The sequence below is a fragment of the Opisthorchis viverrini genome (genome assembly GCF_000715545.1).
Source record: "Opisthorchis viverrini unplaced genomic scaffold opera_v5_52, whole genome shotgun sequence".
NCBI classification, from domain to species: domain Eukaryota; kingdom Metazoa; phylum Platyhelminthes; class Trematoda; order Opisthorchiida; family Opisthorchiidae; genus Opisthorchis; species Opisthorchis viverrini.
Genome location: NW_008751708.1, coordinates 478,211 through 504,430, shown reverse-complemented (window position 1 = coordinate 504,430; position 26,220 = coordinate 478,211). Strand labels below are relative to the sequence as shown.

The 26,220-nt window shown below is 42.5% G+C and overlaps 1 protein-coding gene across 1 annotated transcript in view; it reads left to right on the top strand.

The window, feature by feature from the left end:
• Positions 1-614: 614 nt before the first annotated feature.
• Positions 615-26,220, top strand: part of T265_03568 (hypothetical protein) — a gene marked incomplete at both ends in the record, with an annotated part of 33,023 nt that continues 7,417 nt past the window's right edge. Inside the window, 4 exons of the mRNA XM_009168087.1 lie at positions 615-696; positions 13,796-14,062; positions 22,103-22,311; positions 24,963-25,235. Coding sequence (XP_009166351.1) covers positions 615-696; positions 13,796-14,062; positions 22,103-22,311; positions 24,963-25,235 — 831 coding nt within the window. The remainder of the gene's footprint in view (positions 697-13,795; positions 14,063-22,102; positions 22,312-24,962; positions 25,236-26,220) is intronic.

Sequence of the window (26,220 nt, the reverse complement as noted above, 5' to 3'; positions counted from 1 at the left end):
AACCATTTTTAAAAGCACTTGCCTACAAGTATAGGCTGGGGGTACTAGACCCAATAGGAATCTATCTTTAGGACAACAAGTTGGAGTTCACCGGAGTCGTGCAAATGATACCGACCGACCTGGGTCCCAGGGCCACGAAAGCTGCGTGACTTAGCCCAGTGAATGCCATCCCACACAACGAGCGCTTGTAACAGTCTCCAGCGTAAAATGTGGTCTAAATAAACTATGTATTCGCTCAATTATCCCTAGTATCCGATGCCACTTTTCGTCTGAGTGGTTCACTGGAGTGACACCACGTATTGTATCACGGTAGCAATCTACACTACAAGTGATGGAATCATAGTGTAGTCTTAAATGGTTAAGACTAAGGCCCTTAGGATCCACTGCAGCCATTTCCGAACCCACCGCTGCGTTAATTTTAAGGAAGGCATGGTGTGTCGCGCTGCACTGTTGTCTGATTTCACTGCGCTGATCAGGTGACTACCTGTGCACGTGTTTGTTCATCGATAAACCAATGCAGCCTGTGGCTGGTTGACGGGCTCAGCCAATGAAACCGAGCGATTTGGCTGATATAAACGAAACACTAGCTGGCATCCGCTCCCAACAGACTCAGCATGGGGCAGGCAAGCACTCGGATGGATTTTGAATGGTCATACACTGAAGAGCCCCATGCGTCGCGAAGAAAGGAAATTCTCAGTGAGTCTTGCGGAATCTCGACTTTTTTCTGTCAGTCAGGACCGGATCTACTTAGAGCAAGCAGCTACTGTTTTCTGGGTAGTCTGACAATTCGGACCATGAAGAAGTAAACCCTAGTTTGTGGCTCTCCACTGGTACACGCATTTAAGCAACCCATTTTAAGAAGAACGGGTTCTGATTAGCCATCTTTTCTCTGGTCTATGCACCTTTCATTGATGACTCCTCGTGAAAAAACAATCTGCACTGTGTAAGGAAGCAGTTGTCGCACTTCAAGGATACTATTGCATTTAGGTTCCCATCTGTATCGTGCTACTTGATGGAGCCGTGGCTTAGCACAGTATGAGCCAGTGCCCCACTGTATCGATTTGCGTTTTGAAAAGGAAGGACCACTTCCTTTGAAGAGAATTTCTTCAGTAGAGCGTTCTACTTTGCCTCTCCTCTATCAAAACAATTTTTTTCTTCCGCGGCCATTCGCACTCGATTAAGCTCTCGGAATAACAAAGGAAGCAATTTCCAACCTTCAAATCGAATGCGTTGCTCAACTGCATTACAGCTTGCCGTTGACCCCTTTATGAAGAAGGCAGGGAGAATTGATCTACCGCACTTAATTCCGTGTGTATTCATGAAATCCGTTCAGGCGTGTTCCCGAGAATTTCTCAAAACCATTAAAAGAGTGTGACTGTTTCATGTTGCTTACTCAACTTTAGTTTTCACCGTCTCATAGCGACTGAGTTAGCAAATCGCTGGGCATTCTTTATGCTGTTAGAAGCGCGGAATCCGGTCTACAGGATACTTTATTTCAAGCAGGTTGTCATGCGGATATCGATCGTGCGAGTTCGGATTTTGATTATGCGGGGCGGACTGGCTGATAAGTTTCTGTATGTAAACCAGGATTTATCCATCTAGTGAAAGCTGCTTCTCGGTTCTGACCGAATACCCAAACTAAAACGGCGAACGAGGGTTGGTTTGCCTGCCTGAGCTAATGGAACTTAACGGTATCTCCGAACACGTTCCCATGTTTAGTGGTATATTTGAAAAAAGGATCGGTTATGCAAACTGCGCGGATTTTTCCTCTCTTCGAATGTAATTTTTTGAGGTTTTCAGGCTACTTCACTGAAATAGCTGATCGGGTGCAATTAATGTCTCAGGTATTTCTGCGTACGCTTGTATGTATTTAGTACTTCTAGTGTGTATCCATTATGCGGCTAAAAAGGCAGCATGATACATGATGCATTGAACAACAGCTTACTTTAATTGGAGGAAAAGTTTGCTTTAAGCAACTTAGATTTATTCATCGACGGTGCCTTAGATAGCTGATTTCACAGATGCCAGACATTCTCACACAATACAGAGTTTTTGTGTGGTTCAACCTGTCTCATTCATAGGTGGATAAACTGAATTAATATACGGTGAATTTGATCCGAAAATTTTCACATGTAGCGTTCGTGTGAACGAAGCAGAAGGATTCAGCAATGTATGCTGTACTGAACAACGTAACCTGAAAACAACGTAAGAACAACCTTCGTACTACAAACAAAAGTACGTGAATCACTGCCTCTTATGTCTGTCTGGCGAATCGATCTCAGGAAATAGCCTTCTTGGCCTGTATGGGGACAATGGAAGAGAACAGTGGCCTTGTGTCCATATCTTGTTCATCTTCGCGATGCTCCCTTATTTTATTCATCGTGTATAATGGCATCGTCCTCGGAGCTCTCTCCACCTGGTATTTCAACCATAGCTCTAAGCTCTGGATGAAATGTTTCAGAAAGTTGGAGCGTCTGTCATGTTTATGTTATCCCTAGACGGGACCCTTGACTCCACGTTCAAATATGCAAGGTTCTCTCCATCCCCTGTAAACTTTGGCTTACACCTGAAGGTCTCCAATATACCAGCCTAACAAGCCTTACCATTATCCCACACCGGCCCTCCGTGTGTTTTTTATTGTGGTAGATCCTTCTCTGTTAATGGCTCGTCCCTGATTTTATTGTGGTACTTCTCTGTTAATGGCTCGTCCCTGATTTTGTTAAGACCAGATAATGAGCCATTCGCACGTTCTCAAACGTGAAACGTACGTACAGTTAGTGTTCTCGAGTACCTGATAAGAATAGATTTTACATCATAAGACCTTAGTTCCTGTTTTAGGTTTTTTTCATTTTCACCACTATAAAACCAGTCTCTGTGTTTCACTCCGCTTAAAGTCCCTTCACTTTCCAGTAGAGTGTGCCTAATTTGGTGATGAACGGTTCGAATACGATTCTAAACTAACCTTAAACGCACGGGTCAAACAAAACACCCACTATTTTAGCTAGAGATACAAAATTTGCATTCCTAATGGTAGTTCTGGCATTGACAGTCGATCTCTGCTTCTGCCCCTGGCGAGTCCACTACGATAGATTTAGGTACAATTAGAAAGCGAGTTTTCGGTGGTCTAACGGGGACATCCAGTGAGGACTATGCCCAGTATCAGAAACTGCGATGGTTGGGACATGTATTGTGTATGCCGAACCATCGTTTGCCGAAGGGAGTACCGTTTTAGTGCCACATGTGGAGTGGTAAAAGCAGAGAGAAGGCTAACTTCTGACCTGGCCGGGGTGTGCAAAAGAGACTACGTAAAGTCTGGGTGCTATCGGTTCTACTTGCCCTCCAGGATGGGGACCACATGATTACCACTGCACCTGGTTGGAGACGCTGTAAGGTATGGCTGCTAGTCGATATCAGTGGCGTTCTTGTTGTCGATTTCTATCCATATTGCTTGAATGAATGTCTAGAGGTGTAGGCACCTTGGAATGATCGTAGCAAACATGCACCAAATCTCTCCACCATCCATTTTTACGCTTTTCTTCACAATAAGGTTTTCAAGTAAATCATGCTTATATGGCATCGGGGCATTAGTGTCATGTTATCAATGATGATGATACGAAATTTATGTATACATATTTATATGTACATGCATATATATATACACATATATATATATATATACTTTACAAACACGAGCAGTAGTCCAAAGGGTTATCTTTAATTCACCTGATTTTTCATAAATATTCTTACCTCAGTAAACTTTGGCCTAAAGTCTTCACTTAACTACTGTTGATTAGGTAGCTGCTGATCTTTTTGACCAGCTTGGCAATTAGCTTGTAAGCTTCGCCGCTGTTGCTCCATACTGATGGCTCCCTTTCTAGAAAGGCCACTTCAACTCAATTCACCGAGATCCATGGAAATTCAGATTCCCTCAGAAGACGAGTTAAAAAATTCAAACTACTCAATTGCACACCGATGATGGCTCCAGAGCTGGAGATGAAATGTATGCAAGTCAACTGTCCAGCACGACGAACAGATCAAAAGCCCCATGATGAATAGCCGATATTTTGACGCTGTTCCCTAGCATTTGTATGACCATATTCTTGCTAGTAACAGACTGATAAACGAGTAACTAATACTCCCAGTAATAATTTATGGTAAGCCGTGCTCGTGACTTCAGACTGGGTCTCCCTCAGTGTAAAAAGCGGGACAAAATATTATACGACAGTCAACTGTTAGGATTGTTCCGTCCATTTTTTCCTCCACTATTTGTGCCTGAGCCTTTGGTGTCCGCCTCCCTATGTTGGTGGTTACAGCCCATAGGGCAGACATTAGCCTAACCAATCCATCTGGTTTTCTGAATACTTCTGCCAGGGGGTTGTGTTTGCAAATATACCTCAAGGAGATAGCGGTTCCGAGAACTGAGTCGGAAGCGGTGACGATCACTGGCCGACCAACTATAGCTATTAAAACCGTTCTGTTTATGGGACCTGTTTTGAGCACCCCTACCTTTGGTAGGGGTATCCAAATTCTCAGCACGATTCACAAAGCTATTGCGGCATCTGTGATGATTGACATCTCGTACTATATTTCGGTAGTTGCAACCTCTGGTCTGTTGAACCCATTCAATAAATGTAGAGCTCTCGACATGTACAGCCTAACCGGTTGGGCCTAGATGTCACTTTCTCCCAGACCCAGTATACTTCAGTGGCGATGGTCTGAAGCTCCAGTTCTTGCCTTAGAGGTGGACGGGTGGAACCGAGCTTTGTATGGCCTATGCACTGACTGTCGAAAAGTTGTCTGTAAGCGTATCAAGATGGGTGCCGGTCGACGAATTATTTGTCGATCGTCACACTGGGCTGCAAATTTCCGAGGGCAGTATGTAGTATGCAGTGTTGTATAAACTGATTTTGTGAAACAATCGATTGCAAAACGGTACCACCCCGGGCAACCGCTGAGTCGCACTAGGGTCACGTATGGGGGATATGATCGATCGACCGCAGGTAGACGAAATATTTTTTGGAACGTAGAAAGTTGCGAAGTATGAGTATTGGAGTCCTGGGGATGAAGAGAGACTACCAAGTAAGGGTACTCAAGACCTCAAAGATGAGTAGTTACTGCAGAACAGCCGTTAAGTGAACTGATATGCTGTCCGAAAAACAAGGGGTTTCATTCTGCCAACCGTTTTCTTCGAATAAATTTTGATTTCTCTTTATCATTACCGTCTTTTCCAAACTGACTGAACGGTTCCTCCTCAAAGCACTGCAGTAATACATTTTGTAGATATCCTAGTTATATCATGGACGAAAGGATATTGGCCAACAGTTGTGTGACGTGGATTAAATTAGCATTAAATTGATCACCCTTGAATTGCGGAAGCATTCTGACTCGGTTCCTGCTCTGCTCGGTTTGGATTCGCTTTGTTGCCACTGGTGAGCATCGGCGTTGGTCTCCGTGCCACGAAGCCGGAAAATCGAACCACCTGGTAAAGGTGGTCACGTTCGAGAACGTGATAAGTGAAGCTTAAGCTCTATTCAAACGAGGGGTTAATTTCTAAATGGTTAGCTGATGAGAAGCGATGACCCGATGAGGAGAGGTGACCTGATGATTAGCGGAACGAAGAGGATAGGTGAGTTCGCGATTTACTACTCATAAGTTGCTGAAAATTCTTCGACAGCCCATGACTGGTTTCGCCCTCCTTGAGGCACATCAGTGAGGCGAATTCCAACAACCCTATGTTCTACTTGAGACCAGATTGCACGAACTTAGCGAAATACACTCATTTGCAAACAAATTTGGCTTTTAGAGAGTCTCACCTGGAACCCAACTGAATCTCTCGTTTGTGACGTTTCCAGGCAACTGAATGTGCTGAACTGTCTCATGTTTCATTTTTTACGATAATCAAGATATCGCGATACATTTATATTGGTAATGCACAGATGAGTTCCGACAGAGAGCAGCAGGACCTCGGAATATGGAAAAGATAGAAGCCACTTGTCTATGTCCGGGAGAGGGGTCTGGACAAAGTGCCTTTGATGAGAAAGGACCAGGTCACGCGCTTTTGATTGATGATTTGGAAGAGGTGTTAGTCAATAGCACGAATCCTTGGTTTTTAGTCGTCCGTTGACCCCTTTATGAAGAAGGCAGGGAGAATTGATCTACCGCACTTAATTCCGTGTGTATTCATGAAATCCGTTCAGGCGTGTTCCCGAGAATTTCTCAAAACGTTCTGCAGCAGGTGTCTCACTTCCTCTGTGGCAAATTACACGTCAGAATGAAAACGAAAATGATCCATATTGTGGACACGAAAAACCACTTGATGCCGCAAAACGAAGTGACAATATTTTATGCACTGACGAAGAACGAAGTGCAACAATAGAATTGGTCTTACTCATATATATATATATATATATATATATATATATATATATATACAGCTAGCGCGATTCTTGGAGCTCCTAAGACAGAGAAATGGCAACCGCAAAACCATGCTTTTATTTGATCTAGCCCCTTTTTCACATGTATACCTTTACTGAAAACGGAAAAGGTAAAGCTGCATGCCGGTAGATAAGCTGAAGGAACTCCTCTTACATCGCACCCTTAATATACGACTTCGACAGATAGCATCGCAAAAAATGACACAGTAGTCATGGGATCACGACTGACCCACTAATTGCTGGTGTCTACGTGGTTTACCTTGAGAACAGTGAGCTGATGGAAGATATATTGGGGTTCGGCTGTTATCATAGATGCACCGACGACATAATCTATATTTTCGACAAATACTGTGACTTAGAGTCGCAAATCGATTTATTAACTCGACTGTAGCTATTGATTTTGTCATAAAAGCAGACGAACAATCAGATCTTTCTTCTGGACGTACTGCTGACCAGAAGGATCGATAACTCTACTCAAAGAAGCGTGTACCACAAGACAACCTGGAACAGTCACTACTCAAGCCTTATCCGCTGTTTGGCTTCAAGGGTTTGGAAAATACGTTCAGATTAAGATCAGATGGTGCTCTACTTCCAGATTTGACCTTAAGAAAGCTAACTGGTTGAGGCGTGAACTTATTGACTGGAAGGTCCGTGGTTCGAACCTAACCTTTGCATCTCGACCGCTTCAGTCTAGGTTTGGGCCCACTGACAGCAGCTCAGCCCTCGCGTTTCTTTCGGGTTGCATGGCAGCTAGAATCTGAATGGATATTACAGCCGAATGACAGTGCTCCCTTTCAAGGGTGAATTGATAACCAGGATGCTAACCAGAAGCTTCTCCGCAGCGGCAGGGCGCGCGTTCAAAAATGCTAAATTTCGGTCTCTCTGCTCAAGCTGACCTAACTACCTGCAAAAACGGAGACAAACTGTCAGTGCTAAACCCATCTATGGTTATTTATGAATTCATTGCGCATATGGTACCAATTATGCGAGTCGTGCGGTGCGGCACTTGTCCATTGGACTAGAGAACACTGCCCGAAATGGCTTGCCCTGGGAGGCACGAGTAAGAAAGAGAGTTCTGTTCTAGAAAGTTTTGGTTGAGTTCTCTTCTAGTCCGCTTATTTGACGCGGAGCGCGCCACAGATCGGGACGTTGCATTCCAGTTCGCTTACCAGATGCCATAAAACCGGTCCAAAACAGTTAAATCACGTAATCCAGTGTCATCCGACTCCTCAGCTCCGGACTTTCTACACAGAAGAGGTTTGTCCGATCCTTCCAGATGGAATGGTCCAGCGTTTGTTTCTCGTCTGAAGATAGTACATGACAGGCCAAATCTCCCGCCTAACAAAGACAGCTGTGTCATATATATATATATATATAGCATCTGAAACAGGTTTGTTAGTCGCAAATGACCAAATAAAATATCTTTTGTGCTTATTTGAAGAGCTGCAGACGGTCTTCGTGAAGCCGAACTTGCCTTGGCATGTATACTCTTGGGACTGATTTATACGCAAAAAGATGAGATCTGGTGATAAACATTTATATCCTCGTTGTAGGACCTTAAACGTGATAGCACCGCTGTAGGTTGCTTGACTGTCATCAACGTACCGGCACTAATCTGTAACATCCTTCAGGTTCCAACATAATGCTGCAGCTCTCTCACCATGAAAAAAATTTCCGGGGGTGGTACAGCGTCAAAAGGGTAATCAATAAACTGATGTTGGTCCATTGAATACATGGTTACTAATGTCATCCCTCGACTGACAATGTCAAACAGGTGGTGTTCAGAAAATTCTAGTACTTCCTCGTCAGCACGGCTACTCTTGCGTGCGTAGCTAACTCACGGAGCAGATCGTACAAAGGTACATGTTGAACAATGCTGCATGCTCCAGTTTGCACTGGAAGTTAGAGTAGGCTGCTCCAGAATCGCTAGCTTGTTTTGGCGGTACTAGGATGCATTGCGTCCGTTTAGCTTGTCTAACAGACTCACATACCCTTGGAATGGAGCGTACGTTATATTGGGTCAGGATTGCTTTTTTAATTCGCATGATTGGATGTGAGCTATGGGATGCAATCAGACGGGTGCAGTTGCCAGTTGTATTGAGTAACCTGCTCACTTTAGTCCCATCTGGGAATCTCGTCAATACGATCAGAACATTTCCACATTTTTGGATGCTTATGTTTTTTTCGAAAAAGTCACACCAGCCTTCCGCTGGTGTGGCACAATGGCCTTCTCCTGTTTGATACAAGGCGAGTACAAATGAGGTAGTTTGTTCCCACTAGCCAAACGCCCCAGGAATCCGTCTTTTGAGGCACCCATTTCCTTTGACCGTCCACTCTTAAAGCGTATATCTGAACATTTCCCATTTTTGGATGCTTATGTTTTTTTCGAAAAAGTCACACCAGCCTTCCGCTGGTGTGGCACAATGGCCTTCTCCTGTTTGATACAAGGCGAGTACAAATGAGGTAGTTTGTTCCCACTAGACAAACGCCCCAGGAATCCGTGTTTTGAGGCACCCATTTCCTTTGACCGTCCACTCTTAAAGCGTATATCTTCCAGAAAAAGGTAGCCGTGACTTTTACGGCAAAAACGTCCTAGCACGTAGCTTAACCCATCTCAGGAGTTTGTGTAAACATTTCGGCAATCAGATTGAGACATCATTTTTTCTCAAACTGAGACTGATACACAATACCGTTAGATTGCAGAGGTTTAGGTATTGTTCATTAAGCTGACATAGGGTATGAGATAATTGTGATAATCTGAGACAAATTAGAAAAACGTGTAAAGGAGTAAAAATATGGAGATGCCTAGTTATCAAGCCCAATGCTCGCCGGTAGCATTGCACTGATCTGTCATACACCGAAAGTCGCTGGTATGCCATCGGTAATATGCAACATTAATCCTGTTAAAAGGTACCGGTTTATGGTTGACAATACGTCAAATTTTTGAAGGGCATTGCTGAATGCCTAAACAGTGTACAACTGCGAGAGATGGTAGTTTGTGCGCGTTTTCGTCCGCGTCGATACCTTAGGTTCATGGCTACCCTGTCTGCATCCTACGTACAAGCATGGTAATTGATTTTCCGCACCAAGTAAATCTATCTCAAGAGTAACGAAAACGTACCGATATGTTCAAATGACGTGGTTTATTTGCACTTCGCCTCACAAAAGTACTATGCTGATTCGTTGGTTATAAATCCAACAGTTTCTTGGTGCTGGAATGTTTTGTTCTGTCATCCATCTCCAGTAAGAGAGAGAGCAGTTCCATACAATTGATTGATTTACCGATCATACCAAGTATTATTATTGAACACGATGCTGACGATGTCCACTGTAACTCTTAGGTATAGCCACGTGGCGCACTGCTTCGTTTTCCGCATTGTCCAATAGAAAACATCAGTAATCGTAAGCTGCAGACTGCATTTTGGACACAGGGGTGAGCTTTCAATTTTTGGCAATATGGTGTTACGTTTTGTCAAGTAAATTTGAAAAATTCTTTACTCCAAACACACGAACAGGCAGTGAGGAAGTTGGCTGTATATTTCATCTATCCTGTGACAGGGGTTCGCGGCTGTTTGCAAGTTGATACTTCTACATCACTAGGGCAAACAGAATTGCACATTTTATTCAGTGCTCCAGGAAAATGTATTGTTTTCCCCATACCTATATCATTTACGTTTTCAGAAGGATCGATGTCTTTCGTGTTTTTCGACAAATGTTTTGAGGTTACAAAAATGGACAAATACACTCATTTGCATATCAACTGGGCTTAGACAAGAGACTCAGTCGAATCTCGTTTTTCACGATATTCTTCAACTGAACTTGCTACACAAAGGCCACCTCATATTTCAGCTATTACGAGATATCGAAGTATCTTTTCATAAAGGGGACTCCGAATCGTTCCTTAGGAATTGGATTGGGGCACAATGTAATGATAAGATGCCCATGAGGTAGTCAAACTGTGATATGAAACCTGAAGCAGCTTTTTCTTCAATGGGGCACACAAGTTTTGCATCTAGCCATCCTGAGGAGTCAGCCGAGACGTGCTATCATTATGGTTTGGCCAACGTAAGAATTGTGTCATTTGTCTTACCTACTAGCCTGCAAGTCATAGATCCATGTTCAGTTTTCTGAAAGCCACTATTTGTATTGCAAATGGACACCCTTCATCGGTCACCGCGCTTCCTCACTAAAACCAAATGAAAACAAGGAAAACAAAGAGATCCCTGGTCTTTCATGCCCCGTGGAATTTACATCTTTATTCCACCATTCTCAAATTCTGATACATTTCGCCGTGTTGTGGCCCGCTGAATTTTGTACCAGTTGCAGTAGGCACATCAAACAAAGTTCGAACCAATCGGCCTTTACAAAGCCTAACAAATGACGTATCGGTGATCGTTTGGGGAGTAGTTTGAGTAGAGACTGTAGACCTCTTTTCTTGCAAAGTGAGTTCCTCTAAAAACAACACGTTTTTGCTATAGTAGCGAAGACTAGCAAGTATGTGCCGATCAGTTAGCAGAATGTGAAGAGAGAGGCCTGTTCCAAGAGACATGAGAATCTGCTGAAATGAGATCCACATCTTTTTTTTTGTTTTACGAAATGGTGGCGGTTTTCAAAGTTAACAGACGTACCCAGTCGGAATATTTAGCGTCTCAGTAGAAACTCCAAGATGACTCGGTGTTGAGATAAAATGAGAACAATGAGTGTCCGGGTCTTAGGTCAGTGGCTGCATCTTCATTCGGCTATTTTCCAGTAATATTTGGATTCCACCCCGGGAGATTGGTAAATTTCAATGGCGATTTCATAGGAATTTTATCATGACATGATGCAAAACACGTTGGAACGTTTTAACATGAAAGCACAACAGAGAAGCGGCCGCCAACGGAGAAGTTTCATGAAATCAATGCAGATTTTATGGCGTCTATCTGGCCAGGCATTAATGGAGGAAACAGAAACGAGACTGGTGAAGCTAGGGTACCTGTCTGCGAACTTCTCAACCATATCTTGTATGTCAGTTTCGGCCCTCATGAAAATAAAATAAGTGCTGTCAGACAGCAGCCAAAACTTCCGCCACAGATGTTCCATTCTGGACATGGTATTGATTTTCCATACAACACACATCCACGACATATTAGTGATGTCGCCTCGACTGATGAAATGTACGGAACCAAATGAGGCGTCCCGGTGAACGAACCAACAACCACTCTGACGAGTATCGATGTACTTCGTATCAGGAAATCAAGTGACCTCAGGGTTTGTGAGTTTCTGGTGCTTAATGCGCACACTTTCTAGATTCGGTTCGTCTCTGGGCATTAAAAAGATTAGGGATCGAACTCATGTGCGCAGTTCAAATCAGACCTGAAAGCATCTCACCGAGAAACAACCCCTTTGACTTACTGGTTTCTGTCTTGCCAAAGTGTGTTTGTAACCTTATGTTACCGCGGAAGTTTCTCAGAATGATCACCATTAATTCAAGGCATTTGGATAGACCATCAACTGAAGCAACGTTCTTCAGTATAGAAGTCAGTCCGGTACACCACCAACCTTTTCACGGTTAAGTATCCGACCGTCGTCATGGATATAGATGACCTCCTTTAGGCTTTTATGATATTCCTTGAGATGCTTTCAAAAGTTGTTGACCAAGAGGGCGGATTAAGCGCGAAGCACGTTTGAATTCTGCCTGCCTAGTGGGAGCCACACTATTCAATAGAGTGCGGATTTGCTGAAAGATGCTTTAGAACTTCGGCAAAGCTGTCTGACAAGTCTGGTTAGTTTGTTCATCCAAATCATGTCTCCTGACTCTTACAGAAGATTTGGTGGATACGGCCGTGGTAATCATCACATGCGTGTTAACATAACATGTAAGAAAGTTGGTTATACGAGTGTTGTACCTAGGGATCATTGACAGGTTAGTTCGCAACTTCTTTCCTTTATTTTTTACATCCGCTAGGTATTCAGTGATCGCAACAAAATGACTGTCCGGTTTTTCCCGCCACATATTACACACCCAACACCCGTGTCTTTGAAGAAACCCGAGTGTCAGCTTCTCATCGCACATCATTTAGAATCCATACCATACTAATTTGACCTTTTGTGCAAATTCTTAGTGAATTTACTGATCATACTTCTGGCCACTTAAGTGACTAACGCAAAAAAGCACGCAGCAACAAGCTACTTGAGAACATCTTGCAGTGCTGTTCAACTTGATTTGATTGGGTCGGTCAGATCGATATCAATTTTCAACTACTCCACTGGAGCACACAGTACCGCTGTAAATCCAGAATATGTGTGAACTTATCAGCCTTATTGAGCATGCTCTTTGACCTGCAAGTTCTCCGCGTGAGACCAAGACGGAGCAGCAAACGTCAGAAAAGTGATATCGTACCTCCGATCAATATAGTTATAATGACCGAATCAACCGAAAGCTATTCAGTATAGAAATCTGTAGGGTGATATGGGGATCGGTCCGTATTGACCTCTTTCTGGTAGGTGTGTTCAGTTGACCTAAATTTTCAGTACAGATCAGAGTAGGTGGTTGAAACAGCAAAGCCAGAATAGTATGCTGCCTTTTAAGTCAACGAGAACAACTTCATCGGCGCAGACCTCAGACTTCAACAAATCCGTTGAAAAATACCTAAACGGATTGTATGGACGGAATACATAAGCTCATATGACTGCTGAAAATTGTTGGACACTCATTCCATAAGCGGCTTTGCCCTCTTGGGGCTGCTCAGGTAGGCGCAGTTCCATAGTTTCTATCAGCCTTATGTTCTATTTGAACTTAAATTGCCCGGAACACGACTTATATACTTATCTGCATACCGGTTTGGTGTTGAAGGGGGAGACTTACCTAAAAACCAACTGAATCTCTCGTTTATCATGTTTCATAGAAATCTTTTTCAATATTTGAATTTTGCATGCCATTGGGACGATAATTACATTCCGTTTAACAAATATAGCGTTCTGGTCTTGTGTTTCTTTAAGTTTGGATCCTACCTCGGCTATACGTTACAATGTTTAGCTATGGCCTTACGTCCATCAGAAATGTGAGACTGTCTGGTGAATTCCCAAACCGGTGAAGTTACACCCTGTCCAGAAATCTGGATTATCCAAGGGACATGAGGGATGGATTCCACCACATGATTTGTGAGCTTAGAAAGGCAGTGATCTAGATTTCATCATTTATTATAATCCATTTTATTAAATCACCTTAGCAAATCTTCCGTGAATCGAACATATTTTTTGGCTCCTGCATTTGCAATGTTGACACCTTTTGGTCCTAGTGAGTTCAGTATAACTTAGCGTCGCTGTGTCGTGATCTTAAATACTAACAAGAATACTAACTGTTATCATTACACATTCAGGCAAATATCCCGAGATCAAAGAACTGATGGGGCCAGACCCTCAACTCAAATGGAAAGTCACTTTCCTCGTATTATTCCAAATCGTCACGCTGTTTTGGGTCCGTGAATTCAGCTGGCCAACCTTATTGATTTGTGCCTACCTGGTCGGAGGCGTGATAAACCACGCGCTAAATTTGGCCATTCATGAAATTTCCCACAATCTGGCGTTTGGACACTCGCATCCAATGTTGAACCGTGCACTCGGAATGTTTGCCAACCTACCAATTGGTACGTCACTGTTTTATATGTCTGGGTTTTGTTGGGTCTATTGGTCATTTGTTTCCGCTACAACAGAACCTACATAGTCTCGAGTACCGTCCATTTCGACACGAATTGTATGTGATCTGATATGGTTCAAACTTTCGAACACCACAAGAGACCTTCTTTGTGAGATAAGCTAACGAAATCACTCAAACAAGGAAACAAACACTATCTGGTTGATGGGAACGTAATTGGACAAAGGGCGAGTTTCCTACCTGACAAAACAGTGGTCATGTTGGAATAATCGGTTCTGTGAAAAGCCTTTCGAGTGGAGGATATCTTGCAGAGAAAATCGTGGAATATCTCATAAGATGTTCATTGTAATCTATACTCGACTGACTACCTTCGTTCCCTATGCGCAACACGAAAGGGGAAAGTTTAGAAATACAGACTAACAGGGCCAGAAAATATCCTCTCATGCAGCCTCTAAATTCACTGAAGAGTTAAGGGCACATAGCTGTTCCGTCATGTTCATTGGGGAAAAACATCGAAAAATCGGGACAACAATGCCTGGGGAAAAGTTCATCTTTCCAACATCAGTCCGAATATCAAGCTGTGAACGACTGTCAGAATTCATTCACTTGTGTCTACCCCGAATTAAGTATGAAAATACCGTTCAGAGATACGTGGTCTATTTCACTGATCCTGTACATCCAAGTGATCAGACTAATAGTGACCATGAGATTTTGCGGAGGTTGGTGCATTGTCTACATTGAGATCTAGTAGGCAACTGTACAGATGACAGAATGCAGAAAAGACGCGTATCCTTTCACCTAAAGATGTTGCACCTTTTTTTTTAAAAAAAATAGCAGATTGCTTGACTGTCGTACTGTATGTGCTATCAGGAGACTGCCTTGCGATATTTGTCAAACCAGCATGATTCGAATTGGTCATCTGGTTCAATCCTATATGTGCAGTCTCCCATCACTCACACCTGTTGCATTTGCATCAACCGAAGCGGTGATAAGTACACCTTAACAGCCTTCAGTAGAGGTGTTTCACATCGGTTACCCATCATTCTGTTAACTGTGCATACTTATAACGATTCCTTCGGTTAGATTACAGTCAGTATTGCTGACCTCACTAGCGGCAGACCGAATTAGTTGATATCTTCGTTTAATTGATTTTTTCGCTTTTATATGTGAGATCACCCCTAGTCGTGAGTCCACACTAATGTTGAACCTGAGTTTTGCTCTTATTGGAGTTCATCAATAGTAAACATCCGTGACTCTGCAGGGGTTTAATTACCAGACTTTTGTCATACAAGGCAGGCGTGTTACCACTATTCCATTGACGCACGCTGGGCGCAGCTACTTTGGCTCGTCTGATCAGGTGGACCGGTTTCCTCTTCATGGATGTCATTGGTTGGACCAACGATTGCGGGAAAATCGGGGACTCATCTATCTGACTGGCCCCAAAAAGGGCGACACCGGTCGTGCATTGTCAAAGGATTTTCACCAAAGCTATAAGTAGTGTAGTTGCAAATGACTTCAAGCTATTCTTTCAGCCATTCAGCACCTTGCTTCTTCTCACTAGTCACTGATCGCCCAGAATGTTTCATCACTGCTTGACCACGAAATTTCGTACCTTACAATAAATGTAATGGTTCAGTGAAACATCAGTTGGTGAACAAAAACGCAGCGCAGCACCATCCCTGGAGCTTGCAGCGTGGTTTTCACTCTCAAAATTACATTAGTAATTGATGCGAGTTTCACTGTTGCCTCCAGCTTTTGGAACTCAGAACACGTCCCATTTCTAGATCGACACGATCGTTTAGTCGACTTCTCGCTGAATAGTACCTTCCAACATAGCAAGCGTGGGGTACGATGAAACAACCATCTATCAAATTACTGAGGCTTGTCCAATCGGGAGCAGGTTGTGAGTTGTACGAACTCATCTGGTTAAGGTTTTGATGGACCAGAGGAAACAGATGATTTTATTCCGGTATGTTTGCTATTTTGAGGATATTGGTCAAAACAATAATTGAGGAGTTGGTCCTTCTGTGGTGTTACGGTGCTGTAATCGCCAGTTAGATCCTGTTGAAATGGGAGTGAGCTGAATTGGATCTAGTCAACTGACCTTTTTCTTGATCGCACTGTCTATTGCTACGAAATTAACCGTATTTTTATATGCCTTCGTGATTTTCGCTGCCTATTCATGATTCTTAGGAATAGTGTTCCCAGATCTTCCTTGCTGACAAATTGCTACTAACCAGGACCACACTTTGTACCGGAGTACAAGGAAAACAAATAATCAGGTGTTCTTGCTGTCATTCAGCGTTGTCGGCAAGCCTAACATTACTATTAGCCTTATATTCACAACCGGAACTGATCTGGTTCTATCTCTTTCTGACTCCAAATTAAGAGGTCATCCACCTCGTCTCCATTCAGAATACGCTTTCTCTCCGATTTCTTCCCTAGTCATTATCCTCCTATGTCCCGTCCCAATGAAGCGTAATAGCCACTCTGTATTTAAGGTACCTGACTTCCATGTACTGCTTTCTCGATGAAATAGTGATTGTAGACCCGATGGCTCATCAGTTGTAAGGATTTCTGTTGACACACCATGGTCCCGGTGTGTCCAAGTCCTGATTCCGAAAACAAAACAAAAATGTAGAATTTTCGGAGAATACCGACTATACCACAACGACTGCTGCCAATTTCGACCGCTTGTACACACCACCCAAATGACTTGGAAACACTCATTATCGTCTTTCAGTTAAAAGGATAGTTCCAGCCGCTTACTACGAAACAGGAACATTGGGGCTGAGTCGTATCGTCTTGGTCCGACACGACCACAGCTTAGACAGTACACCCAATTTTTCGAGTTAATATAAGCTACTTCTGCTCTTTATTTGTAAACATGAGATCATAGTAATCCACCGAAAGATACCCTTTGAAAAATGGTCATTTCTAAGGCCCCAGTAGGCGTTAGCAAAAAGATCCCCGTATGGTTTCTCTTCCAAAATACATTTGCTCCAACAAGAGTTCAAGCTTTCTTTCCTCGAAGAGTGGCTTTACTCGCTTAAGAAGGGCAGAAAACCCCACAATCCAAGGAGATGACGCCACAAGAGCCAAGTGGTAATGTAAACCAGTCGGCTGAAAAAGTTTCAGATTTTTCCTGGGAATCCCATCACTACTGCTACAACCACCCCTACTATAATCTATATGTCAGAAAACATCACTCAGCTTCGACTCTTCCTTCCGAAGAGTATTCCCTCAACTCATCCACTCTAACAGCTGTAGTCTTGCCGTAGTTAGTTATCCTACCTAGTAGTAACTAGATCATGGCGTTGTTTGACATGTTTGTGAAGGCAGGGTCGATGTTGTGTGCAATTCGTTGTTAGTGAATGCTGGCGTATAAATGTCATACGAAGAGTGGAAGCAAAGGAACGCGAAATATCCTGATGGGTCAACAGAAGACTATCATGAAAAAGCTGCCTCCATAAATCAAAAAGTTGACTTTGCTATATCTGAAGACGTCGGCTATTTTATTGTGACGTTTTGTTTTACAAAGTATTTGGTCATTGTGCCGTATCCCAAGCTGTTTTTACCATACTGAGGAAACTTGGATTACACCGTTTTTACGCGACAAGAGAAGCTACTTTGCCTGTTGGGAACCTGGTACCCCACTCGGCCGTCCAGTTGGGCAGCACTAAGTATGTGTGACCTCAGTTTTTGGTGCTAGGTTGTATTTTAGCTAACCCTTGACATGACACAATAGGAAAGTCTATGTATTCAAGACTCCGTCACCCTGTTCGTACGTACTAGTTCCTCGAGGCTTTTCATCAGATCTGCAGACAGTCGCCTTCTGCGTTGATTTCCGCTTGTTCCAAATTATTTGACAACAAGCCAGCGCGTGAAAGGGTGAGTTATTCCTGCACTTCCGCTCTTCGTATGGTGATGGAACATCTGCAAACTGCTCTTCGTATGGTGATGGAACATCTGCAAGCCGATTACGAAGCTCGATGAACAGGCCAACCATGAACCATTGTGTTACTTGCTTAAACACCAACGTAAGTCTCTAAAAGAATCTTGTAAAAGAGTTTAAATGTCTTACCAAAGGGTTGAAATACGCAAACAACAGTGCAAACAATTCGCGGATAAATTAAGGACAACAAAATCGGTGACGAAATCACGGTGTCATTTGATGTGAACTCAGTGATTACGTATGTGGATTTCGATTCCGTCGAGACAAGTGTGGCTGAACTATTGTATGGCTGTGGAGTTCCAAACGGATCCCCCAATAAATAAGACCTATACAAAACCTGTTACATGGTATTTTAAAACAGGCGCTGTGAAGTTTTGAGCAACATTGAAGGCAGGTTGATCCATTTTGCATTCCTCCGTAGGATCTAAAACTGTTTACTCTCTTGCGGCTGTAGCTTATTTGAAGTATTCTGGAAAGCCCTATTGAGTGAGTCTTGTGAAGCGAAGTTTTCAAATTTATCAATAAGATATGTTTGACACGTACGAATTACGTATTTGAAAGGGGGATTCCGGCTAATTATTGTATGACTTGGTGTAAGGCCAAAGCAAGCACGAACAGAACGGCAAGTTGAACTGAATTGGCAACAAATGTGTGCGCACAGCACACAGAAAGCACACTTCAGAAGTTATATTCAAAGTCAATCCAACATGTCAAGGGTCAAAAGTTCATGAGGGATTCTAGGTAAATATCGAATGTATGAGGTAGACGTAGAAAACAGCGGGCTCAAGCAAGGGAAGGGTTTGACCGAGAGAGAGCTTGTGCCACTGTCGTATCACTATCCCTACAGTCCTAGTTGGAAAACTGGCGTTGAGATACGTCGTTGGAACAGCACACTGAAGTGCTTTGAAGCAACTAGTAGATGATGAAGACGTTTGTAAAAGGGTAGAAAAACTAGTGTTTACCTGGCCTACGTTTTCTTATATAAGGGGTGTTTTGATTTCGTCTGATTTGATTTTCTTATAAATAGACTCCGCGGGAGCAGAATGCCATCTCGATTGCGAAATGTGTTGCGAGAAATGTTCTACCCCTTTTAAGGAGCTGTTGTTTTATTCGTTGCTTTTTGAGAAAGTTCGCGAACTGGGACAGAGTGGTCCATTCATGTATCCCTACCTGAGGCTTTTCAACCGTTTTTGTAGTCAGCCGAACCTTTGTACAACGAAGCATCCATGTCGGTTTGTGGTGCTGCATGTAGGCTCTTATCGGTTCGCCGTATACTTTTATCGGTCAGCAAAGTGTTAGTTGAATCTAATTTTCATTGAGTGCACGATGCCCAGGTTTTTCCTCATTCCAGATTAAAGAAAAGGAATATTGATATCACGAGCACGTTTTGGAAATTTCGTATGTGAACGAATGTCATGAAGTTCAATGTACTGTACTATTGACGAAATATTCTTTCCAGCTATGTCAAACCACGTTCAGCTTTAGCTGATTGAAGCTGCTCCTCCGATTTTCTTTATTTTGCGTGTCACATTTTTCCTACAAATGGAAATTTGAGCATGTGACTGGGGACACAATTGGCTCATGGTCAGTCGATGGTTATACTTTCACTGATTGACAACGCGTGACCGGTTTCACGTGTAGCGACATGTGTAATGATCAAGAACACCCGCAGCAATCTTCAAACCGTAGAAGAACTCAGTAAAGAACATGAACATACACCATAGACAGAAACATCAGTGTTGAACAACGGTTCTTCACTGTTTTACAGCCACATACCGTTAAAACTATTGATCGTAATGAGGGCAACCAAATGAAGAGACGGATATCTTGAATCAAAAGAATTATGAGTAACTACGCATTGAAACATGCATTTTGAGCAAACTGCTAGAAACGGACTTTGATAAGAGGTCGTATCTTTCATTTTTAAATGGAGATAGGGCAAACCGTGATTCAAGTGGACAGAAAATGTTCAGTAAATATACTTCGAAATCTGGCAAAAGGTGCTGGTAAAAAATATTATTAGGACCATAGATTTGTCAGCAGGTGACGTAGGATTGTGTTATATCCTCCAATTGCAGCAAGCTCTCCAATCAGAGAAGACATCAGAAAATCAGCTACTTAACTAAGGAACTTCGAGTAGCAATTCATATAAATGTATGCTGTGTTGATTAGTGTTAGGCGCTCGGACAAGGAAGTGAACTAATTAGCGCTCCAAGAGGGTTGGAAGAACATCAACTACATGGCCGTTGTTCGAGCCGTGCAAGCGTTCTTTGGCCGAATGAAGGGTCAACTCGTTTATGGAGCTGTGTACAGGTTATTCAAGCAGTAAAAACCTGTACCTTACGCTTGTTGTTGCTAATTTGCCTTCGTAGGTTTGGTCGTCAACAGAAATGTGTGAAACTTGAAGAGAATTTGAAGGCATAATCGTGTTTCTCAAATGGTTTTGCAGAATAGTTTAAGCATTCAGTTTGCACAGCCTGAAATATTACTTGAAAAGCTTAATGGCTACTGGAAGCGGATTAACTGCACAACAACAGTTTAGATTATCTATAACGGAAAGCTGTAAATGAATAGCGAAAAGAACCGATATAGCAGTGGTAACCCTAGATGCTCGGTAAACATGTGAAAACTACCCAAGGGCTTTTAATGGTGAGACACAACATACTACTTCTTGAAATGTACTTTCCACACTGAGTCAGGCAATAGAGCTGAAAAGTTAAGGTTGTTCAATGGGGAAGATTTGTTGTAAGTTTCTTGAACAAGTGAAGCATTCGAGTGTGGGTGCGATCATAGCAAAATCGGCTAGATTCAGGCGGAGTAAGCTGGTTTACTTCGATAAACAAACAGAATCGATCCCGATTTGGAGCAGCCGCTAACCGGTAAAGTGGGATTGAACTCTTCCGGCTGCAACAGTAACTGTCTAATTGATTACGATAAAGCAACTGCCAAGGTATATCGGACTAGTGCAATAGGTAAAAGCTACTTTATGAAGAAAGCTCTATTCGCTTCTATATTTAGGCCACGGATATGGTTTCTGTGTTAAACTGGTGCATTTGTATGAATTCTAATTTTATGTTTCACCGTTTCAAAAAAATACTCACTCCTCGGTTCTAATCCAGTGATTTTGTGGTTATACTACCAGATTTATTAATTCTCTCCCCGTTGTAGCGTAATTATTCTGTTTAGTCCACACCAACTCTCAAAAGCACCGGACTCATTCTTATTTGAAGTGATCAGTTTTACCAAGGTTTGAACTTGCGAGGAAAGCGTGGTATCAGTGTTTTACCAGGCGACATATTTGGGTTTAAACGACTGGTTGGTTTGTTGATTGAGATGGGTTTGCCCAAAGTCCAGAATGACGACTTAGTAACTATCCTGCTTGCGCTAACTGATGGGCTCTACTGTCAGGACCTCTCACTCACATAACGCCAAGGACATCCAAAATTGTCTGGAAAGCTTTCAATTAGTTGTAGCTGAAGTAGTCATACCATAGGAGCCTCACACGTTGCTGGCATGGTGAAGGATGTACGCTACTGATGGGCTCAAATAACAACAAAACTAGGACCCGGTGGTTTCCGTGCTTTGATGTGTACCAACTAGAGCATGGCGAGTACTGTGCAAATTAAAGTATTTTTAACTCAAAATCTACAAGTCCCGCAACTATTCACAACCACTTCAGCACAGTGTACAATATAGTACATTCGGCCTTCAATGTAAGGGGAAAATGTGCACATCTCTTACATGCACACTGTTGCACTGATGCGCGAAACTGTTATTTCCCCTAAATTGTCACCAAATTTTTAGTTGGTTAGGTGGGACAATACATATTTGTGACAGTTTGGAAAAGTTTGGGAAAAGTTTACAGTCAGCCCACCGATATATTGCGGCTCCAACGCACCTTTCGATTAAATTCAAACATTTACCAGAAAAATTGAAATTCGTGCGATTTTTATCTGTTCTCTAAATTGGTCCCTAAAGTGGTCGCAACAAAAACCTCCTTCTCTGACAATCGTTATTTTTTTTTTTCACTCCTTCTCTGACAATCGTTATTTTTTTTCGTCACCCTTGTTTCTTCAGGTGTGCCCGTGTCAATATCTTTTAAGAAGTATCATATACTTCATCATCGGTATCAAGGCGATAGGGAGCTCGATGTTGATGTCCCAACTGAATTCGAAGGAAGGTGGTTCGCAACAACCGGAATGAAGTTTCTTTGGCTCATTCTACAGCCAGCGTTTTACAGTATCAGACCCTTGTTGCTCTTGCCCCTTCCAGTCACTGGTCTTGAGGTAAGTGGTCCAACAATCCATAGTTTAGACAACAAAACTGTAAATCTGCACAAACCTTCTAGGATTCAAGCATCTGCAGTTTTATACCACTGTTTTGAATCGCCGTCTTCGTTACAAACGTCACAGTCATTATCATCCGCAATTACATAAAATAACGTTGACAGAAACTAAGGAGCTGTATCTATGTGATGAGCTCCCAGAAGTTTGAAACTGGTTGTGGGCAGTCGAAGAGTCTCCATCAACCTTACTAGTAATTTCACTCAAGAAGACTCTTCGTGGTGTTTGTTCCCATCACAGCCACTGTTCACCCCAAATATTTCACTATAGAAACGCTTCTGAGGGTGACGTAGTACACCATGAGAAAATGACTGTCAGAACCTTATTTCAGTTCAAATGGATGTTCGAAATCGGCAGTCACCCTACGACCGAGTTCGTGATTCATCTTAAGAACGGTTCATCCCCTGACATATTTGTGTTCATAGTGTGATCTTCTAAGAAATAAGGTCGTCAACTCGGGTGAAAAGCTCGATATGAAAGGTCCAAACAGCACTTGTACTCCTGGTTGCCCGTTGGCATACAAGAAGCAAGTTAGCTTGTAGTTGTCTCGGACAACTTGCAAACATTTCACTACTCTGAAACTAGCACCTCTTTATCACCGTCAATCTTGGCTAACTCTCTGAGTGCCTTAGCAATTTCAACAAGGCAGTGAGCTAACAAGCCATTGCCATTCACTACACGGGCACGACAACCCATTCACGAAGTCACCCTTTGGAATCTCCCCTTAGAAATGTATTTTTGAAACACGTAAGAACAACTGTCTTCAGAAGTTACTTTATGACGAACACTTATGTTTTGGTCAGGCCGCTGCAAAAGCCTTTCGAAGTAAACACTTCATACAGTATCTGCTTCATAGTTTGGACAGTTTGGTGTCAGTTCAAAGTTATTTACATTATCACGTTCGCTGGATGGCTACTGCGCCTATTAGCAGACGAACTGTGTGCTAAGATCGACTTAGAATTGCCCATAAATTTACCCAGGAAAAAAGATAGTTATCTTAAAACTATATTCGGCAGGTTTTGAGTGAAGAGTCTAACTGCGTATGATGTGAACGAAAATATGAATTTCTGGAGTACGAACTGAACCCAAGACCGACGTTTATGGTAAAACATCCTCGTCAGATAGGGCAGTACCTAACGAGTAATCTAGAAGTCTTTGTCTCGAGTTCAGAGTCAGATTTTATTATTTAGTCTTCCTTGTGTCCATCTTGTGCGCTTTCGGGTCGGAAAAAATTAAAAGCGACTTCCTCCGAAACGCTTCTGATTTTTTTCTCTCTGATTTTTTCTTTTTATCCAACAGCTTATCAACATTTTGGTACAGGTTGTGTTCGACGGCCTCGTTCTCTATCTGTTTGGCTGGAAAGCTCTCCTGTACTTGTTCAGTGGAACACTGTTAGCAATGGGAGTCCATCCAGTGGCTGGACACTTTATTTCAGAGCACTTCGTATTCGATGAAAAATTTGAAACCTACTCGTATTACGGAATTCTCAACTTGCTTACGTTGAATGTTGGCTACCATGTGGAACATCATGATTTTCCCTACCCCAAATATTTCACTATAGAAACGCTTCTGAGGGTGACGTAGTACACAACCCATAAGAAAATGACTGTCAGAACCTTATTTCAGTTCAAATGGATGTTCGAAATCGGCAGTCACCCTACGACCGAGTTCGTGATTCATCTTAAGAACGGTTCATCTCCTGACATATTTGTGTTCATAGTGTGATCTTCTAACAAATAAGGTCGTCAACTCGGGTGAAAAGCTCGATATGAAAGGTCCAAACAGCACTTGTACTCCTGGTTGCCCGTTGGCATACAAGAAGCAAGTTAGCTTGTAGTTGTCTCGGACAACTTGCAAACATTTCACTACTCTGAAACTAGCACCTCTTTATCACCGTCAATCTTGGCTAACTCTCTGAGTGCCTTAGCAATTTCAACAAGGCAGTGAGCTAACAAGCCATTGCCATTCACTACACGGGCACGACAACCCATTCACGAAGTCACCCTTTGGAATCTCCCCTTAGAAATGTATTTTTGAAACACGTAAGAACAACTGTCTTCAGAAGTTACTTTATGACGAACACTTATGTTTTGGTCAGGCCGCTGCAAAAGCCTTTCGAAGTAAACACTTCATACAGTATCTGCTTCATAGTTTGGACAGTTTGGTGTCAGTTCAAAGTTATTTACATTATCACGTTCGCTGGATGGCTACTGCGCCTATTAGCAGACGAACTGTGTGCTAAGATCGACTTAGAATTGCCCATAAATTTACCCAGGAAAAAAGATAGTTATCTTAAAACTATATTCGGCAGGTTTTGAGTGAAGAGTCTAACTGCGTATGATGTGAACGAAAATATGAATTTCTGGAGTACGAACTGAACCCAAGACCGACGTTTATGGTAAAACATCCTCGTCAGATAGGGCAGTACCTAACGAGTAATCTAGAAGTCTTTGTCTCGAGTTCAGAGTCAGATTTTATTATTTAGTCTTCCTTGTGTCCATCTTGTGCGCTTTCGGGTCGGAAAAAATTAAAAGCGACTTCCTCCGAAACGCTTCTGATTTTTTTCTCTCTGATTTTTTCTTTTTATCCAACAGCTTATCAACATTTTGGTACAGGTTGTGTTCGACGGCCTCGTTCTCTATCTGTTTGGCTGGAAAGCTCTCCTGTACTTGTTCAGTGGAACACTGTTAGCAATGGGAGTCCATCCAGTGGCTGGACACTTTATTTCAGAGCACTTCGTATTCGATGAAAAATTTGAAACCTACTCGTATTACGGAATTCTCAACTTGCTTACGTTGAATGTTGGCTACCATGTGGAACATCATGATTTTCCCTACATCAAAACTACCTCTGGTATGTTGCTACTAGTATTGTCGTACTGTCTAGAATTAAGTTAACGAGCACAATATTGTCAACTATTTTCAGAGGTATCTCGTTTCGTATGGTTAACCTTTGGGTTCAGCCTTTACGAACAGTCGCTCGACGATCATCCACTTATTTCACACCAAGATTTTCAAAGAGTATTCTGAGCCCCCTTTAGAGCACATCTTCAGTAAGACACCTCGCTGATGTCGTATGCCTAGACAGAGCTGAAGTTTCTTTCACCTGATACATTAGGTCCGTTTGGGAAATGTTCGCAAACCAAATTATCCCTGGAGGATGTCTTTTGGGCTGTATGGGAATGTAAAACGATGATTTATTTTCACAATCAACGTAAAAACCGTGGAAAATTGCGAAAGGATTGGCTACTCTGTTCACTAAAGTTGTTCTATCCGATGGCAGATTAACTCGTCTCGATGAGGCACCAGGTTGTACATTACGCGCCATCCCCTCCTTCTCGGAAAGAATGTTTGCTTAGTTTTAGGTTGCTTTCAGATTCACTCGCATATGAACATGTCTGAATGCTGTTGTAGCTTACTGCAAAGCGCTACTGTAGCCCACTCTGCAAACCGATCACACCTCTGTGGTGGCAGTCTGGCTGGTCCGTCCGGATTCCTATTCGCCGTTTGCCGAATTTTCGCCTCTCATATCATCAGTAAGCAGTGGTTGCCCCGACTACACCAGATTCTGCTATTCCTGTAAAGCTAAATAGGTACCATAAACCGATCACACGTGGTGGCAGTCTGGTTGGTCCGTCCGGATTCCTATTCGCCGTTTGCCGAATTTTCGCCTCTCATATCATCAGTAAGCAGGCAGTGCCCCGACTACACCAGATTCTGCTATTCCTGTAAAGCTAAATAGGTACCATAAGCATACATTTTGATTTGCCCAATATATATATATATATATATATATATATATATATATATATATATATAGAAAAGGATATTTTTTTTTACATCTGTATTAGTT